Source organism: Hippocampus bargibanti, linkage group LG07 (assembly GCF_051943395.1).
Source record: "Hippocampus bargibanti isolate YZ-2025 linkage group LG07, ASM5194339v1, whole genome shotgun sequence".
Classification (NCBI taxonomy): Eukaryota; Metazoa; Chordata; class Actinopteri; order Syngnathiformes; family Syngnathidae; genus Hippocampus; species Hippocampus bargibanti.
Window position 1 is genome coordinate 13,021,016 of NC_142740.1, and position 19,859 is coordinate 13,040,874.

The 19,859-nt window shown below is 41.2% G+C and overlaps 1 protein-coding gene across 2 annotated transcripts in view; it reads right to left on the minus strand.

The window, feature by feature from the left end:
* Positions 1-5,173: 5,173 nt before the first annotated feature.
* Positions 5,174-19,859, minus strand: part of pde4ba (phosphodiesterase 4B, cAMP-specific a) — a 158,130-nt gene continuing 143,444 nt past the window's right edge. For both annotated transcript variants that reach the window (XM_089001855.1, XM_089001856.1), the window contains 8 exons: positions 16,490-16,583; positions 11,433-11,716; positions 11,157-11,321; positions 10,104-10,203; positions 9,866-10,020; positions 9,314-9,436; positions 8,876-9,058; positions 5,174-8,754 (listed from right to left, as the gene is read on the minus strand). In XM_089001855.1, coding sequence (XP_088857981.1) covers positions 8,332-8,754; positions 8,876-9,058; positions 9,314-9,436; positions 9,866-10,020; positions 10,104-10,203; positions 11,157-11,321; positions 11,433-11,716; positions 16,490-16,583 — 1,527 coding nt within the window. In that variant the 3' untranslated portion in view covers positions 5,174-8,331. The remainder of the gene's footprint in view (positions 8,755-8,875; positions 9,059-9,313; positions 9,437-9,865; positions 10,021-10,103; positions 10,204-11,156; positions 11,322-11,432; positions 11,717-16,489; positions 16,584-19,859) is intronic.

Below are 19,859 nucleotides of genomic sequence, written 5' to 3' on the forward strand. Positions count from 1 at the left end.
GCCGACGCTACTTTGCACACCCCCTCTCATTGAATGCACACGTCCATCGCCGCCTTGCAGCTTTTTGCTTATACTTTTACGATTATGGCACCGAAAAAAAACCCATCACCGGCTCGTGTTCAGCCCAAGAAGAAACACAATAAAATCACAGTCGCTGAGAAGGAGATAATTGAAAAACACGAACGAGATATGCGTTTGTGTGATTTAGTGGCCGAGCACGGCTATGCTAAGTCAACCATTGCTCCGGAACAGAAAAGCCATCAAAGGTGCGTCTGTTGCAAAAGGTGTTTCCATGCTCTTAAAGCGACGGTCTCGGGCAATCGAAGAAGTTGAAAAACTTCTGTTAATTTGGATTCACGAAAAGCAGCTATCCGGCGACAGCGTGAGTAAAGCTATTTTATGCGAGAAAGCACAGCTAATTCACGCCGATATCGCCATGCGCCAACCTGGAAGTTCGGCGCTTATTCAAGATTTTAAAGCCCGTAACGGATGGTTCGAGAACATCTGAGGGCGAGGAGGAGAAGGCAATGTTGGCAAAGTGGAATGATGTGCAGGCTTTTACCGAACAGTTCCATCCAGAAAAGACTGGCTATGACAATCATCAACATGATGAACGATAATGTGATGCCTCAGCCTCGTAACACCTTACAAGTCAGAAAGCAACAGGTGTCAATGGACAATAAGGATGAGGAGTCTCCAAAGAAGCAAAGAGAAGCCACACCAGAGGTTAAGTTACCAACAGTCCTTCTGTGACTCTCCTTCCATAAGCCATCAATGACCATCAAAAAGGTAAATACAGCTTTATTTTACAGCACAGTTTATTTATTTAATTACAGTCCTCATGTAATGTGCCTCTCTTTCCAAACAGCAAGTCCCTTTGACCTTTGACCTCCAACGCCATTCCATGAAGTCATCATTGACCATCACAAATGTAAATAAAGTGACTTTATGATACAATGCAGTGTATTTCTTTAATTACAATACCATAGCACATTTATTATACATAGAATAAGGTAGGTTGTGTGTAGTTTTAAGGCTTATTTAGTTGAAAAGTATATTTTATGGAAACCCGGGAACGGATTATTCCCATTTTAATGGATTCCTATGGGATTTTTTTTTTCGAGACACACACTTTTCACCTTACACACTCTGTCTGGGAACCAATTAAGTTCGTAAGTTGAGGTCTCACTGTATATATATATATATATATATATATATATACACACATAGGGCCAGGCTAATTTTAGTTAGCTGACGAAGCCTCTTGGATGAGAAAAAAATGTCCGACACCTTCAAAGAAGTACAGATGATGACTGAAGAAACCTTTTAATCGATGGACCACTCCTGTACGACTGAGAATTTACACAGATGATGTAAATGTAAGTAAATGAAATAGATAATCGTTCACAATTCCAGTAAAACTCATTCCAATAGAGTCACTTACAAGTCTCCCTTTTGGATCCAATGAGACTAAATAGCAGGCGGCCCAGTATTTCAGTGGTTAGCACGCCGACTTCACATTGCAGAGGTCATGAGTTCAAATCACGCTCTAGCCTCCTTGTGTAGAATTTGCATGTACTCCCCGGGCCTGTGCGGGTTTTCTCTGGGTACTCTGGTTTCCTCCCACATTCCTAAACCATGCATGGCAGCCTGATTGAACAGGTTTGAGTGGTTGTTTGTCTCTGTGTGCCCTGTGATTGGCTGGTGACCAATTCAGGGTGTCTCCTGACTAGTGAGCGGCTCGGATTAATGAATGAGAGTAAATAGCAGACACCTATAGACACATGTATCCAGCACGACTGCTTAATTTTTCGCTACTATGGGCCACCATATAGCTTCTGGGTTTCGGATACTGAAAGTTTGATTGTCATGAATCAATCGTCTTTCATCTAGACCTGCTTCATACAACAAAGAGAGTGCAGAAAATGCTCAAGATTGAATGACTGTCTTTGTGTTGTCATATTATTTTGTTACTTAGTTATTCAGATGTTTTGTTCTCTTCAAGATGGCGCCACGAGAGTGGCTGCCTTCACTACCGCTCCTGTGTTTTGTTTTTCTACTTCTTCCTTTTCCTTGACAGAAGTCAGTACATAAGAATACTTATAGTATTCTCAAAAATAAATTTTGGATATTCTCTCTCTCTCTCTCTCTCTCTCTCTCTCTCTCTCTCTCTCTCTCTCTCTCTCTCTCTCTCTCTCTCTCTCTCTCTCTCTCTCTCTCTCTCTCTCTCTCTCTCTCTTTCCCTCTCTCTCTCTCTCACTGTCTGTCTATCTCTGTTTCTCTCGCCCTCGATCTCTCGCTCTCCCTCTCCATCTCTCCGTCTCTCTCTCCATCTCTCTCTCTGTCTCTCTCTCTCTCTCTCTCTCTCTCTCTCTCTCTCTCTCTCTCCCTCACTGTCTCTCTCTCTCTCTCTCTCTCTCTCTTTCCCTCTCTCTCTCTCTCTCTCACTGTCTGTCTATCTCTGTCTCTCTCGCCCTCGATCTCTCGCTCTCCCTCTCCATCTCTCCGTCTCTCTCTCCATCTCTCTCTCTCTCTCTCTCTCTCTCTCTCTCTCTCTCTCTCTCTCTCTCTTCTTTCTCTCGCCCCTCCACTCCCTCTGTCTCTGTCCCCCCCACCAAAGTGGCACATAATGACAGTCCTGTACATTACCCAGCCTATCTATGATGCTGCTCTGAATTCTCTGACCACTTGATCATCACTCCCTTAATTGGTTGGAGGGATATAAATAGCCACATCCCCGACTGATTTAGATGCTTCACTTCCAAGGTTAATGCAGCCCCAAGGGATCCAAGGCGAGCCAATTGGTTATCTTTTGATTTCAAGACTGTTCAAACAGATATCGAAAGATTTACTGTTTTTTTTTTTTTTTTGCTTTGAGCATAACATAAAATGCGTCTGAGTGTGATAATTTGTCAGTCATGCAATTCGGATTCTAATGACACATTTCACAACGCATCATTCTCTATACACTGTGTGATTACAGTTTAGCATAAATTTACTCAAGCTCATTTTCTTCCGAAGGCCGTAGCTGCAGTGTTTGACCGAGCTATACCAGCAGGTCACGATAATACCACAGTGATGTAGTTCCATACACAAACTTTTCATTTGCATAATCTGTGAATATATTCATATGCAGTAAAATTAGGATCTTATATTTTACTATACAATAAATAAGTTACATAAATTGAGGTAATATTGATTACACTACTTATTGTAGCTCAATTGTAAAAGAGGATAAAACACAACAGTATTACATAAACATGTATTTCCTCTTTTTCTCTTAGTTTGGGGACTTTTCAGTCCTCAGGATTCGTCACCATTTCCCAAATCAACCATGATCTAAAACAAAAAAGAATGGTGGGAAATTTGTCCCTACAGACGTCACTGTCTTTTTAAAGAAATACCCGGGGAGTCTCCCTGTCCCATTTTTCTCATCGTTCTGTATTCTTTATCTGTGTCTCTCGTCATATGCACGTAAGTGGATTCATCAAATTATATCAAATTATATAAATTATATCAAATTATATAAAGGACAATAACCTAATTTTCACAATATCCTGCAGTGTTTTCAATGTAGTCGGTTGTAGCTTATGTTTTTACTTCAAACCAACATTTTAGCAGCTCCTTCACCATTGTAATCCAAGCAACTTTGATGACAACAAGTGTATTGATTGATTTTATTCATACAATACACTCTAGCAATGCTCCCCACACTATGTGAACAGATTAGCGAAAAACACCCTTTTCTTTTCACATGGGACTGCACCAACCAAGGTCCGTAAATGCATGCTGTGATTGAGTCTGGAGTGGAACAACTTGACAGCCCTGACCTTTAACCCCGTCAAACACTGTTGGGATGAACTTGAAAAGAGCTTGTGAGACAGGCTCATTCTTTTAACTTTGGTGACCTGTGACTTCACAAATATTCTTTGAGATGAATGGACAAACACTCAAACATCTTGTCAGAAGAGTGAAAGCTGTGGCTGCGTTTGAGTATAAATACCCCATAAAGTGTGTGCATGAACCCAAAGAAGTGGTCGGGAACCTATGGCTCACGAGCCATATACGGCTCTTTTGATGATTGCATCTGGCTCACAGATAAAACTGTAAAAAAAAACATTCTCACTTTTTCGCTGTTCACTTCTTGTTGGGGCTGCAGTTGACTGAAAGTGCAATTTTGATTGGATGATACTGACCTAGGTGCTGGTTGATGTCAAAACAGGTAAATGACCCTTTTGAATAAGCCCGACGAATAAAAAAAGATGACGAGTATTGCACACTTCAGGTTGAATGGATCGAAGAATTCACCTTTGTGGAGAGAATATTCTATAATATAATATAATATTCTGCCGTGATTCTAATTAGAAATGAAGCAAAACCATCCATGAAACAGTTGAATGTCAGTGGCACTTTGAAAAGCCCCATGCCACGTTCGCATCAGTATACATCTGCGAGAGACAGCAGCAAAGCAAGCATGCAAGCTAATTATCAGTATGCAGGCTAGCGAGCAGTAACCTTGCGTATAAACCCGGCAAGTTGAGATTCATTCTGATAATTTGGAAGGATTTACCATGAGAAATAGAAAACCATACATATTAATGGTGAGTATTATCAGAAAATTATTTTAAATAATACACACTGACATTTTGTTGAAATGACATTTTATATTATTAGTGATACCTCAGCTTACAAACTTAATTGGTTCCCAGAAAGTGTGTGTAAGGCGAAAAGTGTGTCTTCCAAACATTAATTTCCCATAGGAAACCATTAAAATGAGATAATCCGTTCCCAGGTACCCATAAAACATAATTTCCTACTAAATAAGCATTACAACTACAAGTATACCTTATTTTATGTATAATAAATGGGATATTGTATTGTAAATAAAGAAATAAACTGCACTGTATAATAATGTTGTTTTATTTACCTTTGTGTTGGTCGTTGATGGCTTGAAGGATGAAGGAGAGTCACATTCCATAAGGACTGTAGGAAAGAGGGTTAGCCAATCTTCCTTTTCTTTTGTGTGTGTGTGCATGTGTGTGTGTGTGTGTGTGGGGGGGGGGGGTGTTTCTCACAGATACAGTATTTTGCTTTTACAGTTCTCTTGGTCAAAAAGGTTCCTGACCCAAAGAAATCTTGATTATCAGACAGAAGAGAGACAACACAAAGCAGATGAAATATACTCATGCTTTAATTTTAATTGCTTTTTAGAAAAAGTATTTCTGATTTTGTTTGTTTGTTTGTTTTTAAACACAATATACAAGATAATGCCATACATTGTGTGAAACATTTCGTAACCCGCCCGTAGCAACCGGTGGAGCTAATAAAGTCTCGAATATTCTCGAATTTGACAAATAACAAAAATAAATCACCTGTCATGCAGATAGTGCTAAATCAGGCTAACCATTTGGACAACTAGGACCAAAAAGCATGAACATAGATAAACAATGTTAGTACTGAACAAAATCTTTGTCAGGAACAGGTTACACAGTAGCACAGTTACACACTGTAAGACCATTTTGCTGTTACAGCAGATCAACTGAGTGCCGTGCGTATCGTAGCATGCCACCAATACTTTGCAGTGACATCTACTTTTACGTACATAATGTGAAGTAAGTGTAACAGGAGACAATTTATGATGTTGTATTTCTCAAACTCAGATTTTCTAAATGATCAGTTGCCCATTTTCCAAGGATATGCAGTTAACATGGCCTCTCTGTCACCTCTGGGTCGCCAAACTGCTGTCAGATGACAATCTTGCACCTTCAAAAAATTATGATCCTGTTAGAATTATAAGAAAAAAAAGAAGAAGCCACCATTCTCCCCTAAATACCCAAATTATCTTAGAGAAGGTATTCATGTGGTGGAACTTACATCACTTTGTAATTAAGGTGATGATATTATCCTCAAGTTTAGATTTTGGTCTAAATGAGTTTGATTATTAAAAGAAGTAGACCTTTTCTACCGTAACTTGAATATTCCATAGTTACAAGGTTCTCACGTGACAGCAGTCGTTTAGCACCTGCTCTGATGGGCACTCAAAACAATGTGCAGTTATATAAACAATGTTATATTCTGTTTTGTGTAAATATATTCATATAACAATATATAAAACCAAACAAGATTTTCATCCAGTCTTCTACACATTAGACACCACCACTTCCAGGTAATGCAAGTGCATATAAATTTGAAAATTGACTTTACACTCAACCAGTATTTCATATTTACATGCTTAACATATCGAATAAATATACACTGTTATAAACAGCAAAAAGACCAACTTGAGCTTCCAGCGACAAACAGACAAAGGTGAGGTTTGGTCGGGGAGAAGTATAAGGCCAATGGCAAAGTCAGCATATCCAAAAACACGCACACACGCGCGCGCGCGCACACACACACACACGCACCGACATCTTCCATACTTCGTATATGTAGCACGCACAGATGATTGCCAGTTAACTATCATGTAGTTAAATTTGATGAAGTACCATTTTAGTATACCAGTAAACCATACAAATGCGATCATGAACAAGACAAAAACAAAATGTCCTGTTGAAGACAGATGAAATGTCGGGTTGACAAACCCTTTTCAAAACATTATTCTGGTCATATGATCTGGAAACAATGTTTTCCAGTTTGCTGTCACAAGAGAGCACCTAATTTCCCTTCTTCCCCCAAAGTATATCTACCTATTATACTGCATGTGTGTACATTTTTAATAATCATACTGCCCTAGAAACCTGATGTGGGAAAGGGTTTTTTCCCCTCCTCCTCTCTTTTTTTATGACGTCATTGGGTGGAAGCAGCACTTGAGGGATTTTCATTGTGAAAAATAGCTGGCCTGATTGTTCTGGACTGTGTCCATGGTGCAGAGAGTGGTTTGTCAACCATGTGAATAGTAGCACTGATGAGGCTCTGAGGGCGCCTTTCATCCTGGCAGCTGGAGGAGCACCTTAAATCAAGTGGTCTGCAGGGCCTGATTGCATAGGGGCAAGAAGGGCATTGCATCAGATGGGCCCGGGGGTCAGGAGTCGTTCCAACTAACAGGATTATGAAGACTCCAGCCTACCTGCCAGTTAAAAATAGAATCACTGCTGATGTGCATTTTGTCCTTGTCGGACATCATCTTTGATTCGACCAGAAGGGAAAATATGAATTCGACATAGTTTGTTTGACTATCTGAAATTGGATTCTGCTTTGACCCACGAGATCTGCCCTCCAGTAAGTTAGGTGAAAGTGGCCCTGGGGGTTCCGTTCATTGCATTGAACAAATGGTGGTAAAAATATGTGTTCCGTTTGTAGTCTCAATTTCATCTTGTGGTAGAAGCCCCAAGTTTATTATGTTGGAAATAATCAAATTTGAATGCCATCTTGATATGGTCAGATGATGTCAAAAGCAAAATAAAGTCAATGACTGAATTTTCCATTCAGCAAGATTCATATGAACCCGTTGTGCGTTTTGCATGAAATGTAAGTTTTGGTCTGAAAAGTTAGGAAGCCCACAATGTTTTCGGAGTACTTGAAGACAAAAAGACTGAGAAGATGTATTAGAACACATATTGGTTTCAACCATACAATGTGAATGCAACAATGTCATCATAAAACACTAACCACAAACGTAGCTGAGTTTAAACAACCTTGTGCTAAGAGAAAGGAACAATGTTCACAAAATGTGCGCATTTATGTTTCCATACAAAGATGATTTCGTCTACGGGTTGTTTCTCTATTGCCCAAAACATGGAAGACTGTTCTCATTTAACATACAAAAATGGTTTTACTCTCTCAGATAATAAAAAAAAAAACATTTCACAGACATACTGTACTAATGTTCAATAAATTAAAAAAAGACATTAGTAAAAAAGGCACACCAAGTTCTTTGATAAATGGTACAGGAAAAAGTAAACACCTTCTCTTGCTAAACAAACAGGTCTCCATCAGTAGATCTTATTCTATGCTACTTCTATATTATATCTGTATAAAAAAAGTCTTAAGTTACAAAATTTCTCTCAGTAGTGTCAATGTTTATTTACTACCAGTCCAGATAAAAACATCCCTTAAACTGGCCTACATCCTTAAATTTCTACCACCATCCGTGCGTGACCATAAAGACTAGAATGTTTGCAGTAAATATTTCCTGAGAACCCTGAAGCCGCTTCTCCGAAACTATCTGTCCGTGCCCGGCTTCAAACACCCAAGTGCAAGACGGCTCCGTGCGGGCCAAAACTAAGCCTTTGCTTCGGAAGGCTTATTAAAAAGCACAGCTGCAGGAGGATATCTCCTCTTTTTCTCAAAACTATTTCAAATCAGCACTCCAGCCTGCTGTTGAAATCACTATGTGTCTGTGGGGGACGCCTCGTGCGTCACGATCTCGATCGTCGAGGTGGGCTCCAACATGTCACCCTCGTTGTGCTCCTGAAAGTCCAGGGGAGGGGAACGACAATCTCCTAGGCTGTCCTCCTCCTCATCAATCACGTCCTCATCAACTTCCTCCTCCACTTCACCATCTTTTTCTATACCGTCCAAGTCTTCCTCCTCCAGGGTCAGCTCAAACTGAAACTTGTCCCCACCTCCCTGTCCTCCAGTGCCTCCCCCATGTCCCTGATCATAGAATGGTGGGGAGGGACTCTGGGGGATCATGCTCTGGTACCAGTTTCTGTTGTCTTCCAGTGTGTCCAGAATATCCTGTGCATCCGGATGGACCAGATCAGCCCAGGTTTCCCACAGAGGGTGGACAATGTAGTCAATGAAACCCACCTAGAAGGATGGAAGATGGCAGATTAGGTATGTCTTTGAACAAAAACGAAAAAAAAAAAAAAAAACAACAACAACAAACAAAACAAGAACTGAATGCTGTACATGTTTTTTTATTCCCCACCTGGCTCTTTTCTACTGAAGCTGTGTGTTTATCGCACATCGGGCTGATCTCCATCCCTCGTTCCCTTTCCCGGTCCCCTTGGTGGAAGAATTCCTCCATTATCCGATCAGTCCACTGACGGTAGAGCTCAAGGGACTTTGTGGGGTTGCTCAGGTCAGCACAATGCACCATGTTTCGGAGCACCTTGGGAAAAAAATCTAATTGTATCATCCTAAGAAAATTTGATTGTAGAGAGTAATTAAGTTAAGATTAGTCAGAAGGTAGCATGTAACGTTGAAAAGAAAATTCCTCATTTGAGAAACGAAGTGCAAGTGGGAGCAAAGGTCAACGATTGTCGGAGGATGGCTAGAGCAACGTACCCAAGCACCATCAAATTATTGGAAAGACTCAAAACAAGTACTTGAGAAGTGGATCGCTTTTAATATGTTCTGTCCTTACTTGTATTCTGTCTGTGTAATTGTCCAGCAGCAGCACTCCAGAGCTCGTCACTTTCTTGGTTTCCACCATTGTTTTCAGATCGGCCAACAGACTCATGTGTTTGGACATGTCAGTTGCTAAAACCTGGGCGGCAGGAAAAAAAAAATTACTTAGCGTCGGTCCAATTTTTTGATATAAAACCAATCGCAAAGGATGATGACCAAAGATCGGCAACTGGTGGCCAGCGGGTCACATTAGGATGTTCTGAGTCAGCCCAAATGAATGATGGATGGATAGATAGATGGATGGATGGATGGATAAATACATTTTTCCTCTAATGCAGTGGACCATGATATAATTGCAATTCAGCATCCAAAGATTCATTTATTCACAGATATTTTTCCTGAAATCATTTAGCAGTTTTTTCCATTTTTTTACGATACATCTGGTTATGAAGTGCATGGGGAAACGTGTCCTGCTAGTAGCAGTGATTTTTTTAAAAAACGTGGACTCCTCCCCTTTTAAAGCAACCCATCGTTAATGTAGACAAAAATATAATGCAAGGTGTCATACCATATCAATGACCATTTTGCGTAGCGACTGTCGCTGCTTTTTTGTGAGGTTCTGGAAGATGTCGCAGCCTTCTTCCTGCAGGAGTTTGAATCCAACAGCCAAGTGATGATTCTCCAGCACAGACTCATCGTTGTACATCAGCGCCAGCTCTGAATCTGCTCACAAGTGAAAAAAAAAGAATTGCTTCAAACTATAGCTCCAAAACATTGCAAGCCTGTCTTTACACTTCTCGACATACTGGTATTGATGAGAAATTGGTTTGATACTCCAGGATGGTCAACATCATGGATGGCAGCGCCAAAGATGGCAGCGAGGATTTCAAGATCAGTGAAGACAGCCTGGAGAAAACAGAATCCAAGGACAAACTTAAAAACTAATACAGTCCCTAAAAAAATCTGAAAAGCTAACATTGACTCATTCACTGCCATTCCTGAATTTATTCGGGAATTGAACATTTGACATGGAGCACCATTCCCAATTTTTTTTCAGGTTTTGTTTTTTTCTTGTGGGGAGTGCCGATAAAGCGCTGGTCAGACCTCTGGCAATGTTTTTCCCTTCCACGAGGGGGCAGTAGTTCCCTTTTGTTGATGTTAGCACTTTGCTACAGCTTCAGCTGTTATTAAAGCGATATATAAACCAATTTGCATGTATTGCATTGTATTTTGGACAGCCGCCCTCATTTCAAGCTGATATAACTCCAGACCCATGTAATTTAGGACTTGACTCTTTTTTTCTGATGAAAGAAGAGATTCTACGGTTTCATACGCTACATTGAATGTAAATGTAGTCCTAACACTCAATATTCCGTGGGTCCTGAAATTTGAGTCAAAATGACAAAAACCCTGGTCCTCCAGCAGACACATTTTTGCACGTCTGGCAGTGAATGAGTTAAAAAGGAAATAAAATATCTTACTTGGTTGACAATTTTGGCTGTCATTGCAGCCCTCATCAGAGCTGTCACTGCTTCCTGGTGTGACATATTATAAAACAGCCGATTTGTCTGGAAACCTTCAACATAAAGTTGCCCACCCTGACCAGTCTTATCTCCACCCCACCACTCCCAATGAACCTAGGTGTTCCTTTATTTTGAAGGTTTCCCAACCCAATCAGTTGTTATTAGGAAACCAGCAAACGGTGCGAGCTCTGACGAAGGCGAGAGTTACACCTAAAACTGTCAGCATGATAAGAAAACAAGAAAAACAAAAAAATAAACGTTTGAACAAAGGAAACCGAAAACCAAGCAACAAATGATGTTGCATAACAAACCATCCATCTGTTGCATCGAACTTACATCAAGGGCTGGAGTAGAGAGTAGAATATGCGTGGACTGGGCTACGTCAGCGGCATGCAGGCTGTTGTGGTAGGCCACATCGGAATGGTAGTGATCTTCTAGTGTCATCATGTAGGCCACAAATGTGTCCACTGGGATCTTAAATGTTTTTAATAGATCCCGCTCCTTCAAAACATAACATTGCAACACATAGTTAGCTATGCATCACTTATTGAAATAGTGTCACACAATGACATTGGAAGAAAAAGCACATAGAGACAAAGTGTAGCGTCCTACCTGAAAGATAGCGTACATGATGCAGGTAAGAGGTCGGCTGTTTGAGTACTCAGAAACTGTGAAGATATTCAGACCCCATTTGTTCAGGTCCTCCAGTTCCTTGGACAGCAATTCCTCTTTATCCGTTTTCACGCCGAAACGTGAGATGCTGCTGCTTGAAAGTGAAGGTCCATGGGAAATCTTCTTGACGCCGCTGATCTGCGTCATCAGCTGCTGCTTGTGCTGCTTCTTCTTCTCCCGTGTCTTGGGTGTGGGTGATGGTATCTCCACCTCATTCTGTTTGTCTGCAAAAAGGGAAAAGGTGAAAATGATGCTCCAGTTAGAAACAAAAAAAAAATAACTTGCGTGCATGTGTGTGCATGTGTGTGTGTGTATATATGAATGATAACTCAATAAAAGGACCATAGAATCTTCCATGGTAGGCCTTTGTTTCCACAGAAATGCTACCCGAGATGCAAGCTACACTAAGTGAACATCTAAAACCTATAATCTGATCCCCATACATGACGCCGTTTATTCATCGTCTGCGCTTTAATTTGCTGAATATCCAATGCTGTCCTCATGCTGTCACCCTCAACTCTGACAGTTCATTCAATTCCCTCTCTTACAGTATCCTTTTTGCCACCTCATCACACGACATTGGTCTGTGGATGACCTCTGGCTCCATTCCTGACTAGCTTCAGACTTTTATTTAACACAGCAGCATAGCACATGCCATTCAGGCGGTGTATCACACCACATAGACAATTAAGTATAATTCTACAGGAATGTAATCAACTACTAGGTGAAGGTTGAACTTGGTGCAATTTCAGTGCATTCAGTGGACATGCTCCCAGCATCCACTAGCGCAGATTTTTTTTTCTCACAAATTTGGAGCCTTATTTTATGCACTTGGTGATGTGTGTATTCATTCAAATTTGTCCATCTTGAACACAACACCATTTTCTTTGGTGGATCAAATTTACCAGTCTGAAACATTGTATTTTCACTTCTCTCGACTTTAAGAATTTAGTTGTACCAGTAAAAAAAAGGCAGCAGAAAATTAAACTTGATAGAAGATATGTTAGGAAATGCTTCATAAAACATTATTCTTAAGCGGTCATTTGTATTGACATCATTTGTGAGAAAAGCCAAATGAAATTCTGCATTGAACGGATGTTGTCATATCCACGAGCTTCTCTGGCAAACTGTGAGTCAGCTCCTCACTGTTTTATCCTCCTCTGGTGTGTTACTCAATTATCAGCTCTAATTCAATGAATTACTTTTGTTCTCATGCTTCCCCCTCCACTTGCACATTCCTTGTTTTATGTCTATCATCTTCTCTCCCCAGAACCCCAGCCAGTTGACAAAAAGAACAGCCAATTAAAACCACTTTGACCAGTGTAGTCTCCTAAACAAAAGAAAACGCAATATGGCATAGTCCTTGATCATCCATCCAAGCCCGACACAATTGCAGTCCAGTACAACAATGAACTCCACAGCTTCCAAAACTCTACTAGCCCCACTGAAAACACATGCTGTCTCCCATCTCCTCAACTCTCCCCAATACTCGTCACAGCTCTTAAACAATATCTCCAAGCCATCCAATGGTTTACCACATGGATTGAATAGAAACTTGCAATCCCTTCACACTGTTTTTCATTAAAAAAATCCAAATATCCATCAATACCTCCGCGCAAATCCACTGTCACTTCTGAAATATGAACCTCTTCCCACTTGTCAGTGTTTCTCCACTTTTGCACACCCTGATACCTCAGAGATTGCCAATCTCATTCATAAATCGAAGACCCACATCTGCCATCTTGATCATCTCCCCACAACCTTGGTTAAATCCTGTCTATTCCCACTGCCTCCTCTCGTCTCTGCCTTTATTCACTCTCTACCAGTATCGTAGCAACGTTGTTCAAATCTGTAGCTGTCACCCTTTTTCTGAAGGATCTCTCCCCAAAAATAACCTGTCGTATCTCCTTCATTATCCTTCATTTCAGAAGTCCTACAAAAAGTAGTCACGACGCAACTCTGCTCTCTTTTAACACACATTAGCTTGTATGAGGCTATCAATATAGGTTTCGTTCCCTCCTCAGAATGTATTGTGATCCTATCGCTGCAGCTGACTCATTCACTTGCCACCCTAATCCACACCGTCCTCCATTGGAATTGACCACACTGCCCCATACTGGTTCCATTCATCCCTAAAAGACTTCTATCCAGTTTAAGTTTTTGACCATTTGATCTCTTACCCAGTTACTTCAGGAGTGTCCCATTGCTCTGTCCTGAGCACCGTGCCTTTCATTATCTACCTCCTCAACATTGGCGTAATTTTCTATTGATTAAAAATCACCTTTTATTTCTTTATGAATGACAACCAAGTTTTCCCTGTCCCGCAAACTCAGCATTTTGTTGTCCCTCGTCCCTCACCACCTGTCAGAAATCAATGGCTGTTTCAGACGGCAAAAAAATAACGATTCTTGTTGTTGATACACATCTAGACTATCCAAAATTGGTAGTTTTCCATCTCTGTTAACCACTGGTGTCCTAAAGTGTGATTACTCAGGCCAAGGGTGTCAAACTAATTTCTTGGCGCAGGCCACATTATAGTTACAGTTTCCTCTCGAGAGCAATTATAAATTTGGGGTAGCCGTTAGTTTCATCCCCTCCACATATTACTTACAGAACGCACCAAAAATTAATTAAAAACTAGCTTTCAAATTTGACGTAGAAAATAATGAATTAATTTTTTTAGGACGTTAGGAAGCATCATGGCACTTGACATGCTTCATTTACTTTCGCGGGCCGAATAAAATGATGTGGCAGGGCAGATTTGGTCCCCGGGCCCTGACTTGGACACATTTGGCTTAGGTAGTTCTGTCTGGCATTGTCAGCCACTCACACAAATCATATTGACGCCATTGTTAGTATTCCAACTATGCAGTCATATAGTTCAATTTTTTGTAGAGTATTATGTTGATCTGTGTGCACATACAGTGAGACCTCAACTTCCGAACTTAATTGGTTCCCAGACAGAGTGTGTAAGGCGAAAAGTGTGTATCTAAAAAAAAAATTCCCATAGGAAACCATTAAAATGGAAATAATCCGTTCCTGGGTTTCCATAAAATATACTTTTCAACTAAATACGCCTTCAAACTACACACAACATACCTTATTCTATGTATAATAAATGTGCTATTGTATTGCAATGAAACAAATACACTGCATCGTATCATAAAGTCACTTTATTTACATCTGTGATGGTCATTTATGGCTTGATGGAATGGCGTTGGAGGTCGAAGGTCAAAGGGAATTGCATGAGGACTGTAATTAAATAAATAAACTGTGCTGTAAAATAAAGTTTTATTTACCTTTTTGATGGTCGTTGATGGCTTATGGAAGGAGAGTCACCTTCCATAAGGACTGTTGGTGCTGTTCGGTCGTGTGCTTCGCCGAAGATCACTCCGCCAGCCGCGGTGGGTGTGTATTATGAAAATAGTGCTTATTATAAGGTTTAATTTTCATAAATTTGACGTTTGTAAGATGAAAAGTTTGTAAGTTAAGGTGTTTGTAAGTTGAGGTCTCACTGTACTGTATAATAATTTGAATTCAACGTTTTCATGAACAATAACCAGTTATTCATTGATTAGCACATCTACTTTTACACATCATCTTGAGAAAACAGGGGTCCTCTAAGTGATTGTAACAGGGAATGGTCATTGATGCTGGCATGAAATTGTTTGACTGAATGTGAACAGTGCAGTCACACAGCTCCCAGGCATTTCGGCAAATAACTCGATAGCAATGACAATAGGAGTTCACGGGACAATTTAACGATGCATTACAATGGCTGACTGACAACATGGCATAATAGACAACATTTGCATTTCCGAACAAAGCATTTTTGTTTGGTATGCACATCATTATGGGTGTGACTTTCAACTTGGCTGTGTTGCGTTAGAAATACAAATATATACTTTAATAGTTTCAGCCCTAAATATTACTCAAAAGATGCCAGAATCAGTATAATGAATAAAACATTGATAACTACCGCGGTTTGTGTACGCGAGAAAACGTGTATATTGGTGGCTTCAAGTAACAATAAATGTCCACAAATCACCATGTTTTGTCTCATAACTCACTCATAGAATATTATAATAGTTTCTCACGACATTCTTGTAACATTGGTTCCACTGCTTTTCTTTTCTTTTGACAGTGAATGAAGTTTCATTATCATAGCAGACTTCCCTGCTATGAAAATGCACTAAGCTCGAGATGACTCACCCAGCGTGGTGACTGCCAGGAAAAGGGGTTCCTCTGTACCTCTCATTTTTTCCTTCAATACAGTCACTTCACTCCCACCCTCACGTTCTCAAATTCTCAAACACCAGCAGTGATCCCATAGTAGGGATATGCCACTTACGCTACATGGGTCAGATCGATCGTAAGGAAGGACCGTTTCTATAAATAGAATCGACCACCTCCATCTGGTGTGTAATTTCATTACAGTACATGTTCTTCTAAATTCCTGTGGTCATGACCAAGCTGCTTCCTCAAGATAATCACTGATCCTTTTTCCATGCAAGTTTGAAATCACTGGAAACAATTTGTTGATTGTCTATTGTTAAAATTAATTGATTATGTCATTTATCTGTGAAATTTAAATGATATTACATCATGAAATGTATTATCCCACATTGTGTCAGATTCTAAGTCATCGCATTTTCGTCATCTACATTTTCTCACATTAAAAAAAGCATTTTGGGACTGGTGCAATAAATCTTGACACAAAGCTCAGTGGCGCAGTTATTTATGGTACGCCCCCGCAAAAGAACATGCGTAGCAACTCACACAGCTTCACTTAACAGCAAAAACAAACATTAATGAACCTCATTTATCAAATGCTGCGGTATGATTTGGCTTTATTGAGTGTCAGTAAAAAATGTCATTTTTGGGTGCAAATGACTTCTTTATATCTTTGCATTATGAATATCCCTATTTTTTTATTGTGATTTTGGAGGCATGTAATGTATGTACGGGATGTATGTATGCATTATACCGTTAATTACCTAGGAAAGTGTTGGAGATGAATTCAGACACCTGGTTCCCAGACCGACTCATCTCAGATAGGTGTGTCAACTCCCGATTCAACATTCTCTTAAACTGCAAGAGAGAAAGGGCGAGGGTAGGGGGGAGGAGAAACAATGGCGTCAGTTTCCAGAGAAAACCTAGGGGAGAAAATGGCGACTCCATGGATTCTGTGGAAAATCCAGCAGTTTTATTCTACCAGCTATATGAACTGTGTAACAAGTGGAGGAATAGTACCCTATTGTCACTTTCCTTAATTACAGTCAAAGCATGGTGACTGATCTTTAAAGTCATTAAACACTTTAAATTCAGCTTTGGCAACAGTTTGACTATGAGCACACATATTGTTGATAATCATTTGCCAGTTTTACATGGGTCAATTTTTTGAATACCCCTCCCCCCCAGATCATCTGCACTTGCGCATTAATATGTTTGGTTAATTATTATGCAGTTTTGCTTTGAGCACATATTCAAATTAAACGTTTGGATGCTTGACAAGGTACACCGAAATCCAGGATACTGCAGTCGCAGCTGTTGACAGACTAATGCATTCATGCGCGCGCACACCGCACAGCAACGCACATCAAGCACATAGCTCTGCAGAGGGCACAAGATTGAGCCTGCGCAACAAAACATCACTTTGGCACATAAAGATTATCAGGCAGGTGGTATCAAAGATCCTCAGTAACTCTTCACCCGATCCTCCAAAAAAAGGATGCAGAATTACATTTGGTTTCACAACACAGCAGAGTGAATGAGTGTGTGTGCTAACCCCAACAACTGACATTGTTAAAAATCACACACCTTAATGTAACCCCAAGACACCGACAGCAGGTAATTGGCTTCAGGCATTTTGGATCCTGTTTTCTCGTTTCTAATCAAAGCCAGAACTGTAATCCAATGAGGAAAAGCTATGGAGGCAGTCGAATGGGATTCTCTCAGATGTCCCCTGCCTCCCTCCCCCCAAAAAACAATGCCTTTTCTCCTTGCGTTCTTCTTTAGCAGCTTTCAGAGGAGCTTGATGGTGGGCCTTTCTCCCTTCTTGCTGCAAGAAGTGGCCGGTACCAAGTCCCCATGCTCGTGTACGGATGGATAGGTGCCTAGATACAAGTGGAAAACAGACGCCGCTTGATAGGCAGGAGTAGCAGCAGCTGCGAGCCGTAAGCAGAGGGATTCAGAGTGCACTTATGAATAATGGAGAAGAAATGACCATGGGAGGCGTGGAAGGACGGAGCGAGGGCTGGAGGGGTAGCGACGAAGATGGGAGGAGCAGATAGGGGAGGGAGCGAGGGAGGAAGGGATGCTGCGATGTTCATCTGACATGAGGGGGGCTTCCTCTGCTGGGTTTATCTTGGTTCGATGCTTTCACTGCTGTAATGCTAGGGGCTCCCACCCCCACCCTCCTCCTCCTCCGACTACTCTCTCACTCTTTCTCTCGCTCTCTGTTTCTCTTTCTCCTCCTCTCTCGCTCATATTCTCTCTCTCACTCTCTCTTTCCTTCTCTTCCTTACTCTCTATCATTCTCTCTCCCCTTCTCCCTCTCTCTGTCCCATCTCTCTCTCTCTCTCTCTCTCTCTCTCTCTCTCTCTCTCTCTCTCTCTCTCTCTCTCTCTCTCTCTCTCTCTCTCTCTCTCTCTCTCTCTCCCTCTCCTTTTCCTCTGATGTAGTTTGCAAGCCCCAGAAACACGTTCCATGCATAACACATGATTGAACAAAAACTACGCAGCAAAGATGGATGGGCTCCCCCAATTTAGCAAGTGTATGGTTCGGACTGGCACATGAATAACCTTTTCACTGTAATTTTGATTCAATTAAAGGACAAAAACCACAATCTCATCATCAATGGCATTTAGTCTCCGTTTTCATCCCGGAGTGTTTAAATTAAATTAAATTCGGATTCTCCCCTTCTGCAGGGGTTGTTTGCCCAGATAAAATTTGAAGGAAAAAAAAAATGTTTGACCATCTGTGCGAACACTGCATTTCCCCAAAAAACCTTGACCTCATAACTGCACGTGTTATGAAGTCAGCCACTGAGAGGAACGCATCCCTGAGCCTCCACGATGAACCAATGAATGCTGCTCACATTTTCTGGAACGTGAATGTGCAGCATCTTATCACGATCTCTATTACCAGTTACTCAAGCCCTCTCTCTCTCTCTCTCTCTCTCTCTCTCTCTCTCTCTCTCTCTCTCTCTCTCTCTCTCTCTCTCTCTCTCTCTCTCTCTCTCTCTCTCTCTCTCTCTCTCTCTCTCTCTCTCTCTCTCTCTCTCTCTACAGCAGCCAGCATAGAGCAGCCTTCATAAGCCTGATCATTAACCACATGCGCATATTAGATGCTGTGGGCGAAAGGATGTATATTTAACAGTCTCTACTGAGGAAATACCTTTAGTGTGTGAAAAAAGAAGATTTGAGTTATTTGCAGCCCAATTTAGCCGACATCAACCAACTGATTTGTGTGCGCGCTATGTGTGTTTCTGCCCCAAATAGGAGAACACCAAAGAACCATGGCAACAATATCAGGCAGCCGGTGGGTGTCTGGTTTCAGTGGAAAAGAAAAGAAAAGAGACAGGAGGCTTTTCCTTTTCCTTCACAGGCAGACCTGTGGTATAGCTAGCTGCTGAGCTGTCACGAGGACACACCACACACACATCGCCTGAGCTCACATCCAACCCATGCAAACTGAAAATCGCTCCACCCCACCATTGCTGCACCTATTCCCGCCAGTCCGTCTCTCGCTCACGATCTGCCACTTACATGTCAATTTCTCTACTGGCTGCCACTTGCCAATACAATCATCAATCTCTGTCTGACTGCCTCACGGGCACGATCGATGTGCCCTCGACGTGTGTGGACACTGCTGCATTGTACAAGGCCACCTGAGCCACCTGACTATGAATATGCGGGGATATGATGGCCACGAGGGAATTTTGATGCATGGTGCTGCTTTTGTCACAACTCAACAATGGCTGCCCGGTCCTAAAGGATTAAACTCCTGCTAAGTAGCTTTTTTATTTTTTATGTATTCTTTTTGTGATCGAGGTGAACCCGCAAGTTCCCTTTTGGCTGCCGATGTGGATATGGGTTTGAGTGGGACTGAAACGATAAAGATGAGAGGGAGATCAAAGCTCACCCGGGAGGATTCCGGATTGTCCCCCCACAGATGGAAAGAATCCAGAGAAAAAAAAACAAGAGCTGGGAGATGGGATACAAAAAAAAACAATCTGAAGTTTAAGAGGAGGCCGTGCTTTACATCATACAACACTGCATAATATATAAAGAAAGCAGAAATAATATATGGGTGATGTTTCTCTGGACTGTGGTGCATTTGATATGATTGCCGAATGACACAAAA